The 16046-nt window shown below is 51.5% G+C and overlaps 1 protein-coding gene across 2 annotated transcripts in view; it reads left to right on the top strand.

Annotated features, from left to right (window-relative positions):
- Nucleotides 1–16046, top strand: part of DDX3X (DEAD-box helicase 3 X-linked) — a 414092-nt gene that overhangs the window by 275116 nt on the left and 122930 nt on the right. For both annotated transcript variants that reach the window (XM_086934122.1, XM_086934121.1), the window contains 2 exons: nucleotides 7639–7737; nucleotides 7816–7976. In XM_086934122.1, coding sequence (XP_086790248.1) covers nucleotides 7639–7737; nucleotides 7816–7976 — 260 coding nt within the window. The remainder of the gene's footprint in view (nucleotides 1–7638; nucleotides 7738–7815; nucleotides 7977–16046) is intronic.

Genomic DNA, 16046 nt, shown 5'->3' with positions numbered 1-16046 from the left:
TGCAAAAAGGAGCCATAGAGCTCGTGCCTCTGGAACAAAAAGGTACAGGGGTGTACTCTCTGTACGTCTTGATCCCAAAAAAGGACGGGTCCCTCAGACCCATACTAGACCTCAGGACCCCAAACCAGTACATTCTATCAGAACACTTTCACATGATCACATTACAGCAGGTTCTACCGTTACTCAGTCAGGGAGATTTCCTCGCAACACTAGATCTGAAGGATGCATATTTCCATATACCGCTACACCCGTCACACAGGAAAATATCTCAGGGGAGTGATGACCGCACCCAGGGTGTTAACCAAGTGCTTGGCGACAGTGGCTGCACACCTACGGAGACCGAACGTTCACGTCTACCTTTATCTGGACGACTGGCTTATCCAGGCGAAGTCAGCCCAGCAATGTGCCGCTCACATGTCTCGCACCATACACCTTCACGATCTGGGGTTTTCACTGAATTATCCAAAGTCTCACCTTCAGCCAGCCCACGTACGGCAGTACTTGGGCACAACAATAAACACACTGGCAGCCAAAGCACAGCCAAATTCAGTGAGGATCAACAGCATGCAATTGCTGATACAGAAATTCAAACCGCAACACTCACTTCCAGCACGAGTGTTCATGCAGTTGATGGGCATGATGGCCTCCTGCATCTTCATAGTCCCGCACGCGAGACTACATATGCGTCTGCTTCAGGAGTGCTTAGCACGTCAGTGGAATCCGGCTCACGGGCAATTAAAAGACGTAGTGTTGGTGACCGGTCGCGCATACAACTCTGCATTGGTGGAATCCACAAAACCTTTGCAGGGGCCGACCGTTTCAGGAGCCTGTGCCACAGATTATACTGACGACTGACGCATCTCTCCAGGGATGGGGAGCTCATGTACTCCACTACACCGTGCAGGGACTATGGAAATCACAGCAGAAGATGCACATCAACCTTCTGGAACTGATTGCGATCTTCATGGCAATGAAAGCATTCAAGGTACATTTGTGCAACAAGGTTGTGGTGTTCCGGACGGACAACATGACGGCCATGTACTACATTCAGAAGCAGGGAGGTACATACACTCCACAGTTGTCATCTGGCTCAGAGCATGTGGAAGTGGGCCATTCAGAGTAACCTCTTCCTCATGGCAGAACACCTCCCAGGCAAGGACAATCAGATGGCGGATCTGCTCAGCAGGCACAGCCACCAGATGCACGAGTGGGAGATACATCCATCAGTACTCCACCCGTACTTCCAGCAGTGGGGTCATCCACAGATAGACCTCTTCGCCACAAGGGAAAACGCAAAATGCCAAAGCTTTGCCACCAGGTTCCCACACCCACAGTCGCAGGGAAATGCGATATGGCTGAACTGGTCAGGCATATTTGCGTATGCTTTTACCCCAGCACCACTAATAACGCTAGTGGCACGCAAGCTGAAGCAACAATCTGAAAGACACGTTGGTGATAGATTCCTTATCTTAGAATATCCCCAGGCGTCAGACTGGATCCGGAAATTTTTGCGTAGCAGTACCCTTGCGCGTCGGCATGCGTCGTCTGCGGCTCCGCGTCCGTCGTCTGCGTCGTGGGCGCCGTGATGTCGTCTGAGTGCTTAGACGCCGCCTCTGCGTGCTCACGTCAGTTCTTCTTTTTTCCGCGCCAGCCAGCGCAGATCTGGAAAAAGCAGTTCCCTAGTCATTTTTTTATTTACTTTTTGGATCTTTTGATCTATTTCGAAGTCTTCACGACTCCGACGGTGCCGTTAGGGATGCCCGGCTTCAAGCATTGCGGCGAGTGCGAACGCCTCATGTCGGTTACGGATCCGCACCGCCTGTGCCTGACGTGTTTGGGCGTCGACCATGACGACGAGGCCTGCCCCGACTGTCGGGCCCTCTCGAGGAAGGCCAGGCGGGAGCAGTCCCGCAGGCGACTCGACATCCGCCAGTCGGCCCCGCGCCGTGTGAGGTCCCGGTCCCAAGGGAGGTCGAGGGACAGGTCGCAGGGGTGGAGCCGTCACAGCTCCGGGAGTCGGCGCCACTCCTCCGGGTCCAAGTCGTCAGGTAAGAAGCATAAGAAGTCGAAGAGACATCATCGCTCTGCCGACTCACCCCCGACGCTCGCGCGATGCGGCTGGGGGTGACCCCGCCCACGCTGCTCCTCAGGAGTCGCGGGTGCCGCGTTCGGCTCCATACCCCCCGGTCCCTGGGCTGAACGCGACGCCGGAGGAGATAGAGCGCTTCCTCATGGCCATGAGGTCCCTTTCTTCTCAGACGGGTTCCGCGGCGCCTTCGGGCCCAGCGAACCCGTCTGGGGGCCCTAGTGGGTCGGGGGCTGCGTCCCCGACGCAGTCGGGTGCTTCGGCCTCGCCGCCGCCGGCGTCTTTGCCGCCGGCGCCGCAGTGCCCCACGATCCCGCCGCCGCTGCCCTCGGGCTCGGCGCCGCAGGGTTCAGCGGTCCCGGCGTCGTCGGTGCCTTCGGGCCCGACGCCGCAGGGTCCCGGTCGGCCCTAGTCGGGCGCTGGAACGTCCCCGGTGGACCCCCCCCCGGGGTCGGTCCGTGTGGTGTCCCCTCCGTCCCCAATGCCTCTTTTCTATGGGTTCCGGCGTCAGGACGGCGCCTTTCGGCGCCGATCTCGACGCCGTTCGGTCATTTCCATCCCTATGAACCATCCTCATTCACTTACGACCCTGAGTCTCAGGAGATGGGGGAAGAGGAGGATTGGGAGGGGTCTGAGGACCCTCTGACGAGAGAATGTCAGTCCTACCATGGACTGGACAGGAGACCTAAGGGAGGCCAGTGGCCTGGACACCTCTCCAGACACTGGATTCGTCTCTCCTCCTTCCGTGGCTTCGGAGGAGGGCACGACATATAGTGTGGTGTTGATGAGGGCGGCTAAGGCATTGGGCCTTGAGCTCCCCGTCGCGGCCGTGAGGACTAACCTCCTCACTGAGGTCCTTAAGCCGCAGTCATGCTCCATGGAGCCTATGCTGCCGTTTAATGAGGCCTTGTCGGACGTTCTTTTGGGCACTTGGTCCAGGCCCGCTACAGGTTCACCTGTAGATAAAAACGTGGCCAGACGCCACCGCCCGGCTCCGGGCGACCCATGTTTCCTGTCCACCCACCCCACCCCCGAGAGTCTGGTTATCCAGGCCTCTAACTCCCAGACTGCCTTCCCGTCGGCTCCCCCTGATCGGGAATCCAAGAGGTACGAGGCCTTTGGCAAAAAGGTATTCTCGTCCCTTAGCTTAGGACTGCGGTCTTCCAACACTGCATGCCTCTTGGGCCGTTACACCCATTCTATATGGGAAACGGTGGCGGAATTGCTGCCAGAGTGTCCGTTGGAGGTACGGGCCAAACTCGGCCAAGCCCTAGTGGAGGGCCGGGACGCAGCGAAGTATTCGATCAGGTGCGGACTGGATACAACTGACTCGCTGGGCAGAGCGATGGCTACGATGGTGGCGATTCGACGCCACGCCTGGCTGAGATCCGCCAACTTCTCGGCTGATGTCCAGAATACCCTCATGGACATGCCGTTCGATGGCCGTCGCCTCTTTGGCGACAAGGCAGACCACGCGCTTGAGCGCTTTAAGGACTCCAGGGCTACGGCCAAGTCCTTGGGCCTCTCGGCCCCGCGCCAGCAAGTGGGTGCCTTTCGCTCCTTGTGTGGCCAAGGAAGGGGCGTCCCCACACGTGCCGCCAGCCACTCGCCGCAAACTATCGTCCAGCGCGGCGGTGGCGGTCGTGGAAACCGCCATGGAGGCGGTCGGGGAGGCAAGCGGAGCCAGTCCACACCTGCCCCTGCAGCATCCGCCTCTAAACCCTCCTAGTCCGTGCTTTTCGGCCCATGTGACGCCAGTGGGGGGCAGGGTTCGCCATCACCACTCTCACTGGCGCACAGTCACTTCGGACAGGTGGGTGCTGTAGGAAGGTACCTCCTGACTATGGTTGCCCCCAACTTTTTGCCCTGCGTTTTAGCTGGTTTTTGACAGTCGACCTGGGATCCTGCCAATCAGGACCCCAGGCCTACTGCTCTCTCTGTAAAATGGATTCCATGTACCCTAGGTGCATTTCCAATTGGTACTGGGCCACCTTATCAGACCCTGTAACTCAGGGCATAGGTGTACCCAGGGCTGCCAGGGGCTGCAGCATCTATTATGCCACCCCTGGCTGGCCTCCTAAATTTGACACAACTGGCTGCATGACAGCTGGGGCAAAGTCGTGTAATCACTCTTTGCTGTAGGTGTAGTATACCTATACCTAACCCTAAAATGGACACACAGATTCCTATCAGTCACTCCTATGGCAGGCCTTGACAATCCTGAAGGCAGAGTGCTTGAAATCGTGTGAGATGGTGCTCTGGCATGAGCTGAGCCTGTCTGCAGCTTGCGGAATCAAGTCCTAATAGCTGTTCCATGATATCGCATACCATATACTCTTAAGTGCATTATAATCCTCGCGGTTAAATGCTATCTTTGGTATTGCTTTATCAAAACATGTCGAGTAAAGTGTCATACGAATTGGAATACTAACCCCTCGCCAATTCTGGCGACGGGGTTAGCATTCCACCCTTCTAGAGGGACACGACGTATGTAACTGTGAACCCCGGTTAAAGTTAACTGAAGCCTCAGCTCCACAAAATGGATGCTGCCACCACAGACACGAGTCTGACCTCCTGCTGCTGGGAGTCCTTCCAGCGAGGGAGGCCTGGACAAAGGGTTTCCTGTCCGGGGCGGTGCTAGCACCGTCCCAGACATGGTTTTGTGTATCCTGGGTAGGCAGGGCTTTTCAGGAAGGTGACTGCTGAGTGGCACCCCGGTGCTCACTACGCATAGGCCGGTCAGAACCAGTTCCAGGGGCACACCAGCCCCTGGCCTGGGGAAAGTCCGGCATGGCAGAGGGGTGTAACCACCCCCCTCCTAGTCCCACCCATAGGCAGGACCTAGTCACCGGGTCAGCCCCCTTTTTTAGTATAAAGATGGGAGCGGGCCCCCTGTTCAAATTAGATCATCTTTGGAATCAAGACACGACTTTCTGCGAAAGGACTTCAAGATTTCCTTCTTCAAGATTCTCCCTTGTGGCTAAGGAGTAGTCACCCTGCATCAAGCGGGCACCATCCTAAGAACACTGCGGTCTGCTGCAAGTCCTTCTTCACGAATCCGACGACCCAGCTCGACGAGACCCGGCTTCCCTGGCACCTCTGACCTCTACTCACCTCTACAGCAAAGCTGAGAACCGTGATTGCGACGAGACCTCGAGGGACCGATCGCCAAGACTGCACGACTTCTTTGTAAGAAGCCCACCGAGTCTTGGCGGCGCTCGCTTGGAGACGCTTTTTGTCGCGAGTGGAGCTGCGGTCTGTTGTACGCCTTTCCGCCTATACCACTTCTGCCCAGAGTGCTGAAGAAAACCTGGGCCCGGTCGCGCCTGATCATCCTTGTGGCTCCGGACTGGGCACGAAGATACTGGTATCCCGATCTACTGAGCATGTCAATCGATCCCCCGATTCGTCTGCCTCTTCGGGAGGACCTTCTGTCGCAGCAGCAGGGGACGGTCCTGCACCCGAACCTGTCCAGTCTCCACCTACAAGCTTGGAGATTGAGCGGCGGCAGTTGAGGCCATTTGACTTGCCTCCTGAAGTCTGTGATATCATTCTGGCAGCCAGGCGTCCCTCCACAAAGTCACAGGTGGAACAGATTTGTGGCATGGTGCACAGCAAAGGCTGTGGATCCTCTCTCTGCACCCCTTTCGGAAGTGCTGCTCTTTCTTCTTTCCCTTGCCCAGCAGGGCTCTGCTCTGGGCACTCTTAAAGGGTACCTTTCTGCTCTATCCGCCTTCTTAAGGCTACCTGATCAGCCTTCTTTATTTAAGTTCCCCATCGTAAGTAGATTTCTGAAGGGCATCACACACATGTTCCCTCCTGTTCCCTTAGTGATGCCCCAGTGGGACTTGAATCTTGTTATCACTTATCTGATGTGTACTCCCTTTGAGCCACTCCATAACTGTCCTCTCCGTCTTCTCACGCTGAAAACTGCCTTCCTGGTTGCCATCACCTCTGCCAGGAGAGTGAGTGAGCTCCAGGCTCTTTCTTCTTCTCCACCTTTCCTGTCTGTTCATCCTGACAAGGTTGAGTTGCGTACACGACCTTCCTTTCCTCCCAAGGTTGTCACGGCCTTCCACATCGGGCAGTCCATCACTTTGCCCACCTTCTTTCCGCCTCCGCATCCCTCAAAAGAGGAAGAGGCTCCACCGTCTGGATCCAAAACGTGCGCTCTCCTATTACTTAGATCGCACACGCCAATTCCGGGTGGATGACCAACTCTTTGTTGGTTACGTGGGCGCGAAGAAGGGAAAGGCTGTGCACAAGAGGACCATTTCGAGGTGGATCATCTTGTGTATTAAAGCATGTTATTCCATGGCAAGGAAAGAGCCCCCGGCTGGGCTGCGGGCTCGGGCCACGGCGACAACAACTGCCCTGGGCCGAGGAGTCCCCTTACAGGACATTTGCCAGGCAGCTACGTGGGCCTCGCTGCACACGTTTGCAAGACACTACTGCCTGGACAGTCCAGTCCGGAGGGATGGCTTCTTTGGCCGTTCCGTCCTCCAGGACTTTCTGGTGTGATATTGGTTCGCAGACCCACCACCGGGGTTGGTATTGCTGGGGTATCTATTCTAAGGTAAGGAATCTATCACTAACGTGTCTCTTTCAGATGCACAAGTTACTACTTGTGTAACGATATAGCTGTAAGAGACATTAGTTAGTGATAGATTCCTTACCGACCCACCCATCCTCCCCGTTCTGCGAACCGATATCTAGGGTTAAGGTCATCCCCTTTCAGGGCCCTAGTTTCATGGCACCAGTGTTAGTTCTATCATGGCTCTGCGTATCTGGCGCGGAAAAGCTGTGTATCAGAACTGACGTCAGCGCTTGGGCGCCGTCTAAGTACTCCGACGTCATTCCGGCGCTCACGACGCCGACGACGGACGCGGAGCCGCAGACGACGCCTACCGGCGCGCAGGGGTATTGCTACGCAAAAGTTTCCGGATCCAGTCTGACGCCTGGGGATATTCTAAGGTAAGGAATCTATCACTAACTAATGTCTCTTACAGATATATCGTTACACAAGTAGTAACTTGTGCGTCTACATGGATAAAAGTCAAGCTTTAAGGCAAAACTCTATATAGCCTTTTCTCCACCTCAAAAAGGCAACCTTATATCCAAATCCGGCTCCGCTAGATGGACAGTCCAATGCATTTGCACTTTTTAAATTAAAGCAGAAAGACCTTTACATATAACTTCCAGAGCACATCCCAACTAAGAATTGAGCAACTATGGCCCTTTTGGAAAATCCCCATATCTGACATTTGTGAAGCAGCTACAAGGTTTACCCATTTACTAAACACTATTGTGTGGATGTTTTAGCATGCCAACAAGCTGGTGTAGGGTGAGCAGTGCTACATACAGTTTTTGAAACTACTGCAACTCCCACACGCTAACCACTCCTTTTTAAGGGTGGACTGTTTTACAGTCTATGCAGAGCATGTGTATTTACAGCCACACATGCCATTGAACGGATTAATTCAAAATATTTTAATAGGATTCATCATATGAATAACCGTGCTGCATTTCTTTTTGCTCTTGTTTGTTCACAGGACAATGGGAAGTATGGAAGACGCAAACAATATCCAATGTCTTTGGTGTTGGCTCCTACCAGAGAACTGGCTGTTCAGATCTATGAAGAGTCTCGAAAGGTAAATAAGTGGGCTTTCTAATAATTCTAGGTTTTGGAGTGAAATATTGCATCTTTTGTAATTATTTATTTTTTTCAGTTTGCTTATAGGTCCAAAGTACGTCCTTGTGTGGTGTATGGAGGAGCAGACATCGGTCAACAGATTCGGGATTTAGAGCGTGGGTGCCATTTACTTGTTGCAACCCCTGGACGTCTTGTTGATATGATGGAAAGAGGGAAAATAGGCCTGGATTACTGCAAGTAGGTTTCCCCTACATGATTTCAGTTTAATGTGGTTCCATTAACCGCTACAACTGTTAAAAGATGGGTATGGAAGGTAGATGTGACTCATCTGGAATGGCTGGCTTTTCAGTTTATCACTTCAGACATCTAGGGGTTTGAGTGTTGTATAAACCTAACTTCTCTTTACTGTCTGATAATCCTTATGCACACGAGCCTTGGTCTTTAAAACACAATTTTCTTTTTAGTGATGGAGGTTTAAATTTAAGACTATTTTTTATTGTCAGTGGTGCAATTATTTGGTCCTTTAAAACAAAAAAAATGGAAAAAATTGGCCTAATTGATATGAGTCAAATTGACTAAGCAACCTTATGCTATTACATGCAAGTATACAAATATACCTTCTGTTAATGTAATGTTCGATGCATGTGAGCTGTAGATCACATGCTTTGCATACTCCTGCCATTTAGTGTTTGGTCTGGATGTTTACAAGTTGTATTTCTTAGTCTTTTCCAGTCACAAGGTAGGTAACACCTCCTTTCGGTGATCGTGTGCATGGGCATTAACTCCGTTAGTTTGGTTTTTTCCGCCATCTGGTGTGGACGTAAATTGCTGCTCTCCAATTCAAAACTGTTTCTCTGGTTTCCCTCGGTGAGCAAGACCCCCTCGACGATATTGTTTTCGTCTGGTTAATCCAATCCTCCACGTATTGTATTTACTGAAAAAAACCCTTTCGATCGAGTAGCTCGTGGAAGGCAGTCAGGCCTGCCCTCGTGGGGTCGCTTCTCCTTGGCGCACAGCGAAGAGGACTGCTACTCAAGTGAGGAGTCTCTTCCAGGGAATACTCACCAGTAGTCATAAGCACTGAATTATCCCTGCCCACGTGCGGGACCCTGGAGCATATACAAAAATACATGTATACGTTTCGGTAAAAAGAATTAGAGTACCTCCAAACATTGGGTTGGAGCGCCGTGTAGTTAAATGACTAGTAATTCGGGAAAAGTTAGGGGCTCATAGGAATTGAAGTGCAAACCGGGGACGCAGTATAGGAGGAGCTGCACCTGAGTATTGGTAAAAATGGAACTGTGAGGGGACGTGGACATGCCTGCGGGAATTAGGAGTGCTATCAAAATTATCGTTAAGTGGGCCGTCATTATGACAGTCCTGCATTATCACCCAGAATCTGGTATGGGTCTATATAAAGATACAGTATTGAGTTCAGTGAAAACATCAGAACAAAACCAAGCATAAAACAATATCTTATGTGCGAGGCATGTAGATACAAATATTTTGCATACTCCCATCTAGTGTTGTCTGTATGTTGTCAAGTGGTTTTTCTTCTAAATCTTCTTTCCCAGTCACAAGTTAATGTGACTCCACCTTTCGGGGTTAGGGCACATGGGCATCGACTCCGTTATTAGATTGTTTACTTTCCGCCATCGGGTTCGGATATGTATTGCTGCATTCTGGTTAGGAACTGCCCTTCATGTTCCCCTCGGTGCGTAATCCACTCTACCCCGATGGTATTGTTATCGTACGCGTTGCTGTCTGTGTATCAATTGGATTAGAAAATCTCCTCTTCGGTAGGAAACATCATGGGCGACCTTCAGGTCTAGCCGCGTCTATCAATCCCTCGGTCGATGGAACAGACTGTTTCAATTCTGCCTTTGTGCAAATCAAACTACCCTTACACTGATCAACACCAGGTGTGCAACTTGTGCTTGTCACTGCAGCACAAGGAAGAAGACTGCGATGCCTGTCACTTTTGAGGTAAAAAAAAGACTCCAAGGTAGTCTGGCTCTGACGAGAAATGCTGTGCCAAAGCACTCAACAGACTCAGAGGAGGCCTTTTTGGTTGAAGAATCTGTTTCCGGTCTCAAGATTGTCCAAAGATATCCAGCGGGACAGTGAGTACCAAAACCCCCCTACCTCAGAAGTTACCCTTCACCAAACATAAGGCTTCGGCACCACCTCTGCCTTCCGGCCTTGGTTGGCACCAAGACAATGTTTGATGCCCTGCCTAAATCTGGTTCGAGCTGAAATCCTCCAGTTTAATACAAGTGCTTCAGAGCCGAAACATTCTGCTTCCAAGGACCAGTCTGGCTTTGCACCTAAACCTTTGCGCCAAAATCTAAAGAACCTATTTCTGAGTTTCCGAAACCTATATTGGACTTTATTTTTCTGTTTAGGATCCAATTGGTCTTTCATAGTCTATATTAGTCCAGACACTGGATACACGTAGGCCAAAACTCCCTCCAAAAGGAACTTTTCCCTGAACCAATCAGAGCTCCCTACCCTCTAGAAAACTCCTGAGAGAACCTTCTGCCCCTCAGATTTTCGCACACTTGTGCATATAGAACACTCATCGTGCTAAATCCAAGGTGAGCCTCTCAGGGGAGAGTGGGTGCATGTGAATCTATGAAAGCTTCCAATATCCGAGAACTTTTTTCTTACTCCAGTATTGGAACTTTCAGGCATGTGAATCTATGAATCAGAATAGCGAGCAGTGAGATTACAAAGCACATTCCTCCGATACATTTCATAATCATGTAATACAACTTGGAAAAAAAAATGTATATATATATTTTTTTATTGCAAAAGAGAAACAAAGGATGGAGGGATGGAAAGAAGGCTCACCATTACTGGATGATATTCTGCAGTACCGCCTCTCCCACCGCCGCATCAGACTCTGCAGCTGCCTCCAAACAGTAGTGCCTGGTGAAGGTGTGCGTAGATGCCCAGGTCGCTGCTCTGCAGATATGTTGGATTGGCACTCCTCCAAATAGTGCAGTGGATGTGGCCACTGCCCTCATGTAATGAGCACGAACTCGTGCATTTAGAGATTTTCCAGCCGCTTGATGACGGTAGACAATTGCACTTAAAATCCATCTGGCAATTCCCCTTTTTGATAAAGGGAAACCCTTCCTGGGAGCGCTGGAAGCGACGAAGAGCTGAGAATTACGAAAGCTCTTAGTTTCCTTTAAGTAGAACTTGAGACATCTTTGACCGTCTAGTGAGTGTAACACTCTCTGCTACTGTTGATGGACGAGGAAAGAAATGTTTCAACACCAACGGCTCATTCAGATGAAAATCAGTTGGTACCTTAGAATGATTCGGAGGACGAATCCAAAATTAATTCCTGTCTTCCTGAAACTGTAGGAAAGGCCCCTGAATAGTCAGCGCTTGCAGTTCCCCATCTCTTCTCGCTGAGTTTAGTGCAATGAGCCACCTTCCGGGACAAGAACTTATTGTCCGCTCTGTGTATAGGCTCAAACGGTGGTTTCATCAATTGTGACAGTATTATATTGAGATTCCATAGTGGTTTTGGAGGTTTTACTGGGGGAAAGACCCTGAACAACCCCTTCATAAACTGTTTGATGATCCTTGATGACCTTAAGGACGGGCCTGATGAAGACCTCCTGTAGCAGGATAACGCAGCCAAATACACTTTGATGGAAGCGTGAGTCAAACCTGACTTTGCTAACAGCAGAATGTAAGAGATAATTTGAGGTGCAGCAGAGGGTGAATGCTATGTCTTACACCACAGACAAAACTTCCATTTCATCCTGTAGGTTTTGTTGGTACTATCTGCTTTAGCTTTGGACAGGATCCTCCTACATTCGTGTGAGATATTTAGAAGACTAAACTCGCAGTGTTCAGGAGAAAAGCTGCTAATCGCAAGGATTTTGGGTCCGGATGGAGCACCTGACCCCTGGACATTTTCAGAAGCGATGGTATTGGTCAAAGCTGAACTGGACGGTCCTCCGACAGCAGCAGGAGTTCTGTGAAGCAGTGTTGTCTGGGCCACGACGGGGCTATCCAGATCAGCCTGCACAGCACCCTCTTGATCTTCACCAGGGGGAGAAGAGGAATTGGAGGAAACCCGTAAGCAAAGACGTCGGACCATGCCTTCAAACGCATTCCCCAAGATCCCTTCTGGGGAAGCCAGCTTGCAAAGCACCGTCATTTCCTGTTCTCTCTTGTGGCGAAGAGGTCCACTATTGGTGTCCCTCCCCCCACCGTTGAAAAATGCTGTCCAGGGTCCCCTGGTCCAGCTCCCATTCGTGGCAGGACGATTTGAGCCTGCTGAGAGTATCCGCACCCTGTTCTTAGGGGCGGTACTGGACAATGCTGTGTCGAGCATTTCCACAAAGAATTCTCGATATTCAGGAGATGTTCCCTTTGTTCCACAATGAAGCAGTTGCAGTTCTGAAGGTCCTTCGCCTGCTCGGTCTTTTTGCTTCCTGCATTCTGTTGGTCCACCATGCACGCTGGCACATGAGGGCGCTCCACTGGTGTCTCTGCAGGCCGGGGTTTCATCACAACGGAGATCTCGGAGTTAGTCAGAATCTCCAGAGAAGCTCCGGCGGATCTGTCTTGGTGGAGCGTGGAGGGCAATCTGTCTCAAAGAAAGCCCTTTTATATTCCTCCATTGGTGGCCAGTGTTAATGTATGCCTCCTCGTGTGGGGTGCTTGTGAGAAGTTGGCCTGATAGTAGTGCTCACTATTCTAGTGATCACTGTGTATCATTCCAAACGACCCTTATTGATTGGTTGTAAGTCAACCATAGACCAGCTATCCTAGTAGCGTGGACAAGAGCAGTCTTCGGGCTAAACTCTAGAGGGTGTGTTAAGCCAGCTGTTATACCATCACATATACCCCTTGAACACCAAGTGAAAGAACACCACACAAGTGTTATGAAAATAAACAGTGTATTTATTTAAATCACAACAGCCCTGTACTCTTTGAGGACTGGGTACTAAGCACACAACAAAACTCTTAAGAAAATACTTTAAGTTGCACAATTTACACAAATGCCCGAGGGGCACGAAAAACCATATACTCAAAGTGGAATGCGAAATTACTAGCAGGAAAGTACTGTACTAATAGGCTTTGGAATCGCTAGGACTTGACTACTGAACCTTCAGATTACTAGCAGGAGCCTAGGGGACTCTGGTGTAGAGTGTTCACTCTCACGCGGGATGCGGGACAGTCTATAGAGGCTAGAATTTACAAAGTTAGTGATATCGGACGAATCCGACTAGTTAGGCTGAAAACGAAAAAGGATCTGGACCCTTGGATAGTGAGGCTATGCTGGGGCACCGAAATGCCGAAGTTACCTAGCCCAGGGGCTGCAGCTGCATAGGTCTGAAAAGACGTCAGGAATCCTCGTTGCAGTCTATGGAGCCTGAAAGAAGTTGCTGGCAGGCGACCAGTGAAGATTGTTCGGTGGATCCAAGCCTGGATCGAAGATGGAGGACACCTGTATGCAGAGGGGACCAAGTTCTGAATCACTAGCCAGTGATTAGATGGGCACCAGGATGGCACCGGATGGAGTCGCCTCGACCAGGTGAGTGGGCGACTCTGGGCTCTGCAGTCTCACGGACCAAGAGGCGTTGTCGGCGACCAGGATGGAGGTGCGAGCTGTCCCACGATGGTTGCTGCCGTCGACGTCGCTGGACCCAGGATCGCGGCAACAAGTCTTGGCAAATTTAAGCCCACGCGGTGGACTCAAAATGGCGTCTGGAGTGGACCAGGAGGGTCCGGGGTGCTCCTCTTTCGGAAGGGAGCAAGGGCCAGTCTGGAATAACCAGACCAGCGGTGTTGATGTCGTCGGTCGTCGTCGGGAAGGCCACAAGCCAGCGGGCTAGTAGCCAGACAACGCGGTGAGCAGCAAAGAGCAGAAGGGCCCCACGCAGATCTGGGGGATGCTGGAGGGCTGAGCTTCGGTGCTGGAGCTGGTCAGGGTTGGGGCTTCTCGGACACCAAAGCACTCACTCGAGGATCCCTCGGCAGTCGTGCTGGGTAAGCGTCGTGCAGTCCTGAAGATGGCCGGTCCCTCTGTCTCGTCGCACCCACGGGTCTCAGCTGTGCTGACGATGTGGGTAGAGGTCAGAGGTGCCAGGGAAGCCGGTTCTCGTCGAGCTGGGCAGTCTTGATCCGGAGGAGAGACTTACAGCATACCGCGATGCTTGGATGGTGCCTGCGGATGCAGGGTGACTACTCCTTAGCCACAAGGGAGAAATCTTGAGAAGAAGTTGAGAGTTCCTTTCGTAGAAAGTAGTTTCTTGATTCAAAGATCTAATTTGGAAGGGGGCCTGCTCCTATCTTTATACTAGGAAAAGAGGCTGGCACGAGACTAGGTCCTGCCCATGGGTGGGACCAGGAAGGGGGGGTGGTTACACCCCTCTCCCATGCCGGACTTTCCCCAGCTCAGGGGCTGGTGTGCCCCTGGAACTGGTTCTAGCCGGCAGATGCATAGTGAGCAGCGGGGTGCCACTTGCAGTCACCTTCCTCTAAAGCCCTGCCTACCCAGGATACACAAAACCCTGTCTGGGATGGTGCTAGCACCTCCCTGACAGGAAACCCTTTGTCCAGGCCTCCCTCGCTGGAAGGACTCCCAGCAGCAGGAGGTCAGACGTGTGTCTGTGGTGGCAGCATCCATTTTGTGATGCTGAGGCTTGAGTTAACTTTAACCGGGGTTCACAGTTACATACATGTCGTGTCCCTCTAGAAGGGTGGAATGCTAACCCCGTCAGAATTGGCGAGGGGTTAGTATTCCAATTCGTATGACACCTTACTCGACATGTTTTGATAAAGCGATACCAGAGTTGGCATTTAACCGCGAGGATTGAAATGCACTTGAGCGTTTATGGTATGCGTTATCATGGAACAGCTATTAGGACTTGGTTCCGCAAGCTGCAAACGGGCTCAGCTCATGCCAGAGCACCGTCTCACACGATTCCAAGCACTCTGCCTTCAGGATTGTCAAGACCTGCCATAGGAGTGACTGATAGGAATCTGTGTGTCCATCTTAGGGTTAGATATAGGCATACTATATCTAAAGCAAAGGGTGATTACACCACCTTGCCCCAGCTGTCGTGTATCCAGTTGTGTCAGATTTAGCTGGCCAGCATAATACATGCTGCAGCCCCTGGTAGGCCCTGGGTACACCTATGCCCTGAGTTACAGGGTCTGATGAGGTGGCCCAGTACCAATTGGATATGTACCTAAGGTACAGGGAATCCATTTTACAGAGAGCAGTAGGCCTGGGGTCCTGATTGGCAGGGTCCCAGGCCAACTAAGTCGGAAAACCAGCAAAACACCAGGCAAAAAGTTGGGGGCAACCATAGTCTGGTATCCACCTTCCTACAGTGCCCATCTGGGGGATCTGGAGATCAAGGGTCTTTGGTCTCCAGAGTAAAGGTTGCTTCACATCAACATTCCGGAATTGCAGGCCATACATTTAGCGCTCAAGCCCTTTCTCCCTTCCTTTTGTGGTCAGTTGGTTCAAGTCATGACTGACAACACTACCGCGATGTGGTATGTCAACAAACCGGGAGGAGTAGGGTCATACCGTCTCTGCAGGGAGGCGTTGTGGCTCTGGTCCTGGGCTCAGGACCAGCAGATTTGCTTGATGGCAAGTTATCTGGCAGGACTGCGAACTTGTGCGGACAGGACAGTCTGTCGGCAGTTCTCCGCCGACCACAAGTGGAGGCTTCATCCAGAGGTAGTTCGACACATCTTCAGGACATGGGGACTTCTTGGGTGGACCAGTTTGCCACTCTCGAACACGCACTGCCTGTCATTCTGCAGTCTCCAGCTTCCGAGGCAGGGAGCGTTGGACTCGTTTCAGTGGAGTTGGAGCTCGCAACTCCTTAACTAGTTTCCTTCTAGAACCTTGATTCCTAGGGTTCTGAGGAAGATTCGCCAAAACTGGGCCCAAGTTATATTGATTGCCCCGGATTGGCCAAGACGGGTGTGGTACATGGACCTTCACCTCTCCGCACCCTCTGCTCCGTCTCCCTCTCAGGAAAGATCTCCTCTCGCAGGGGCAGGTTCTACACCGCCACCTTCAGAGCTTGCACCTTCATGCCTGGAGATTGAACTGGGTAACCAGAGTTCCTTCTCTTTCCCACCTGACGTGGTGGATGTTATATTATGGGCGACACTCGACCATCTATAGGAGTAAATTGACTTGGTGAAGATTCGTTAAGTGGTGTGGAGAGATCTATTGACCCTTTAAAGGCCCACTTATCGAATGTTCTTAGGTTTTCTCTTTCTTTGACTCAGTAGGGTTGTGCTGTGGGC

Source organism: Lissotriton vulgaris, chromosome 8, assembly GCF_964263255.1.
Source record: "Lissotriton vulgaris chromosome 8, aLisVul1.2, whole genome shotgun sequence".
In the NCBI taxonomy this organism is placed as follows: Eukaryota; Metazoa; Chordata; class Amphibia; order Caudata; family Salamandridae; genus Lissotriton; species Lissotriton vulgaris.
This window is presented reverse-complemented; position numbering and strand designations above follow the sequence as displayed.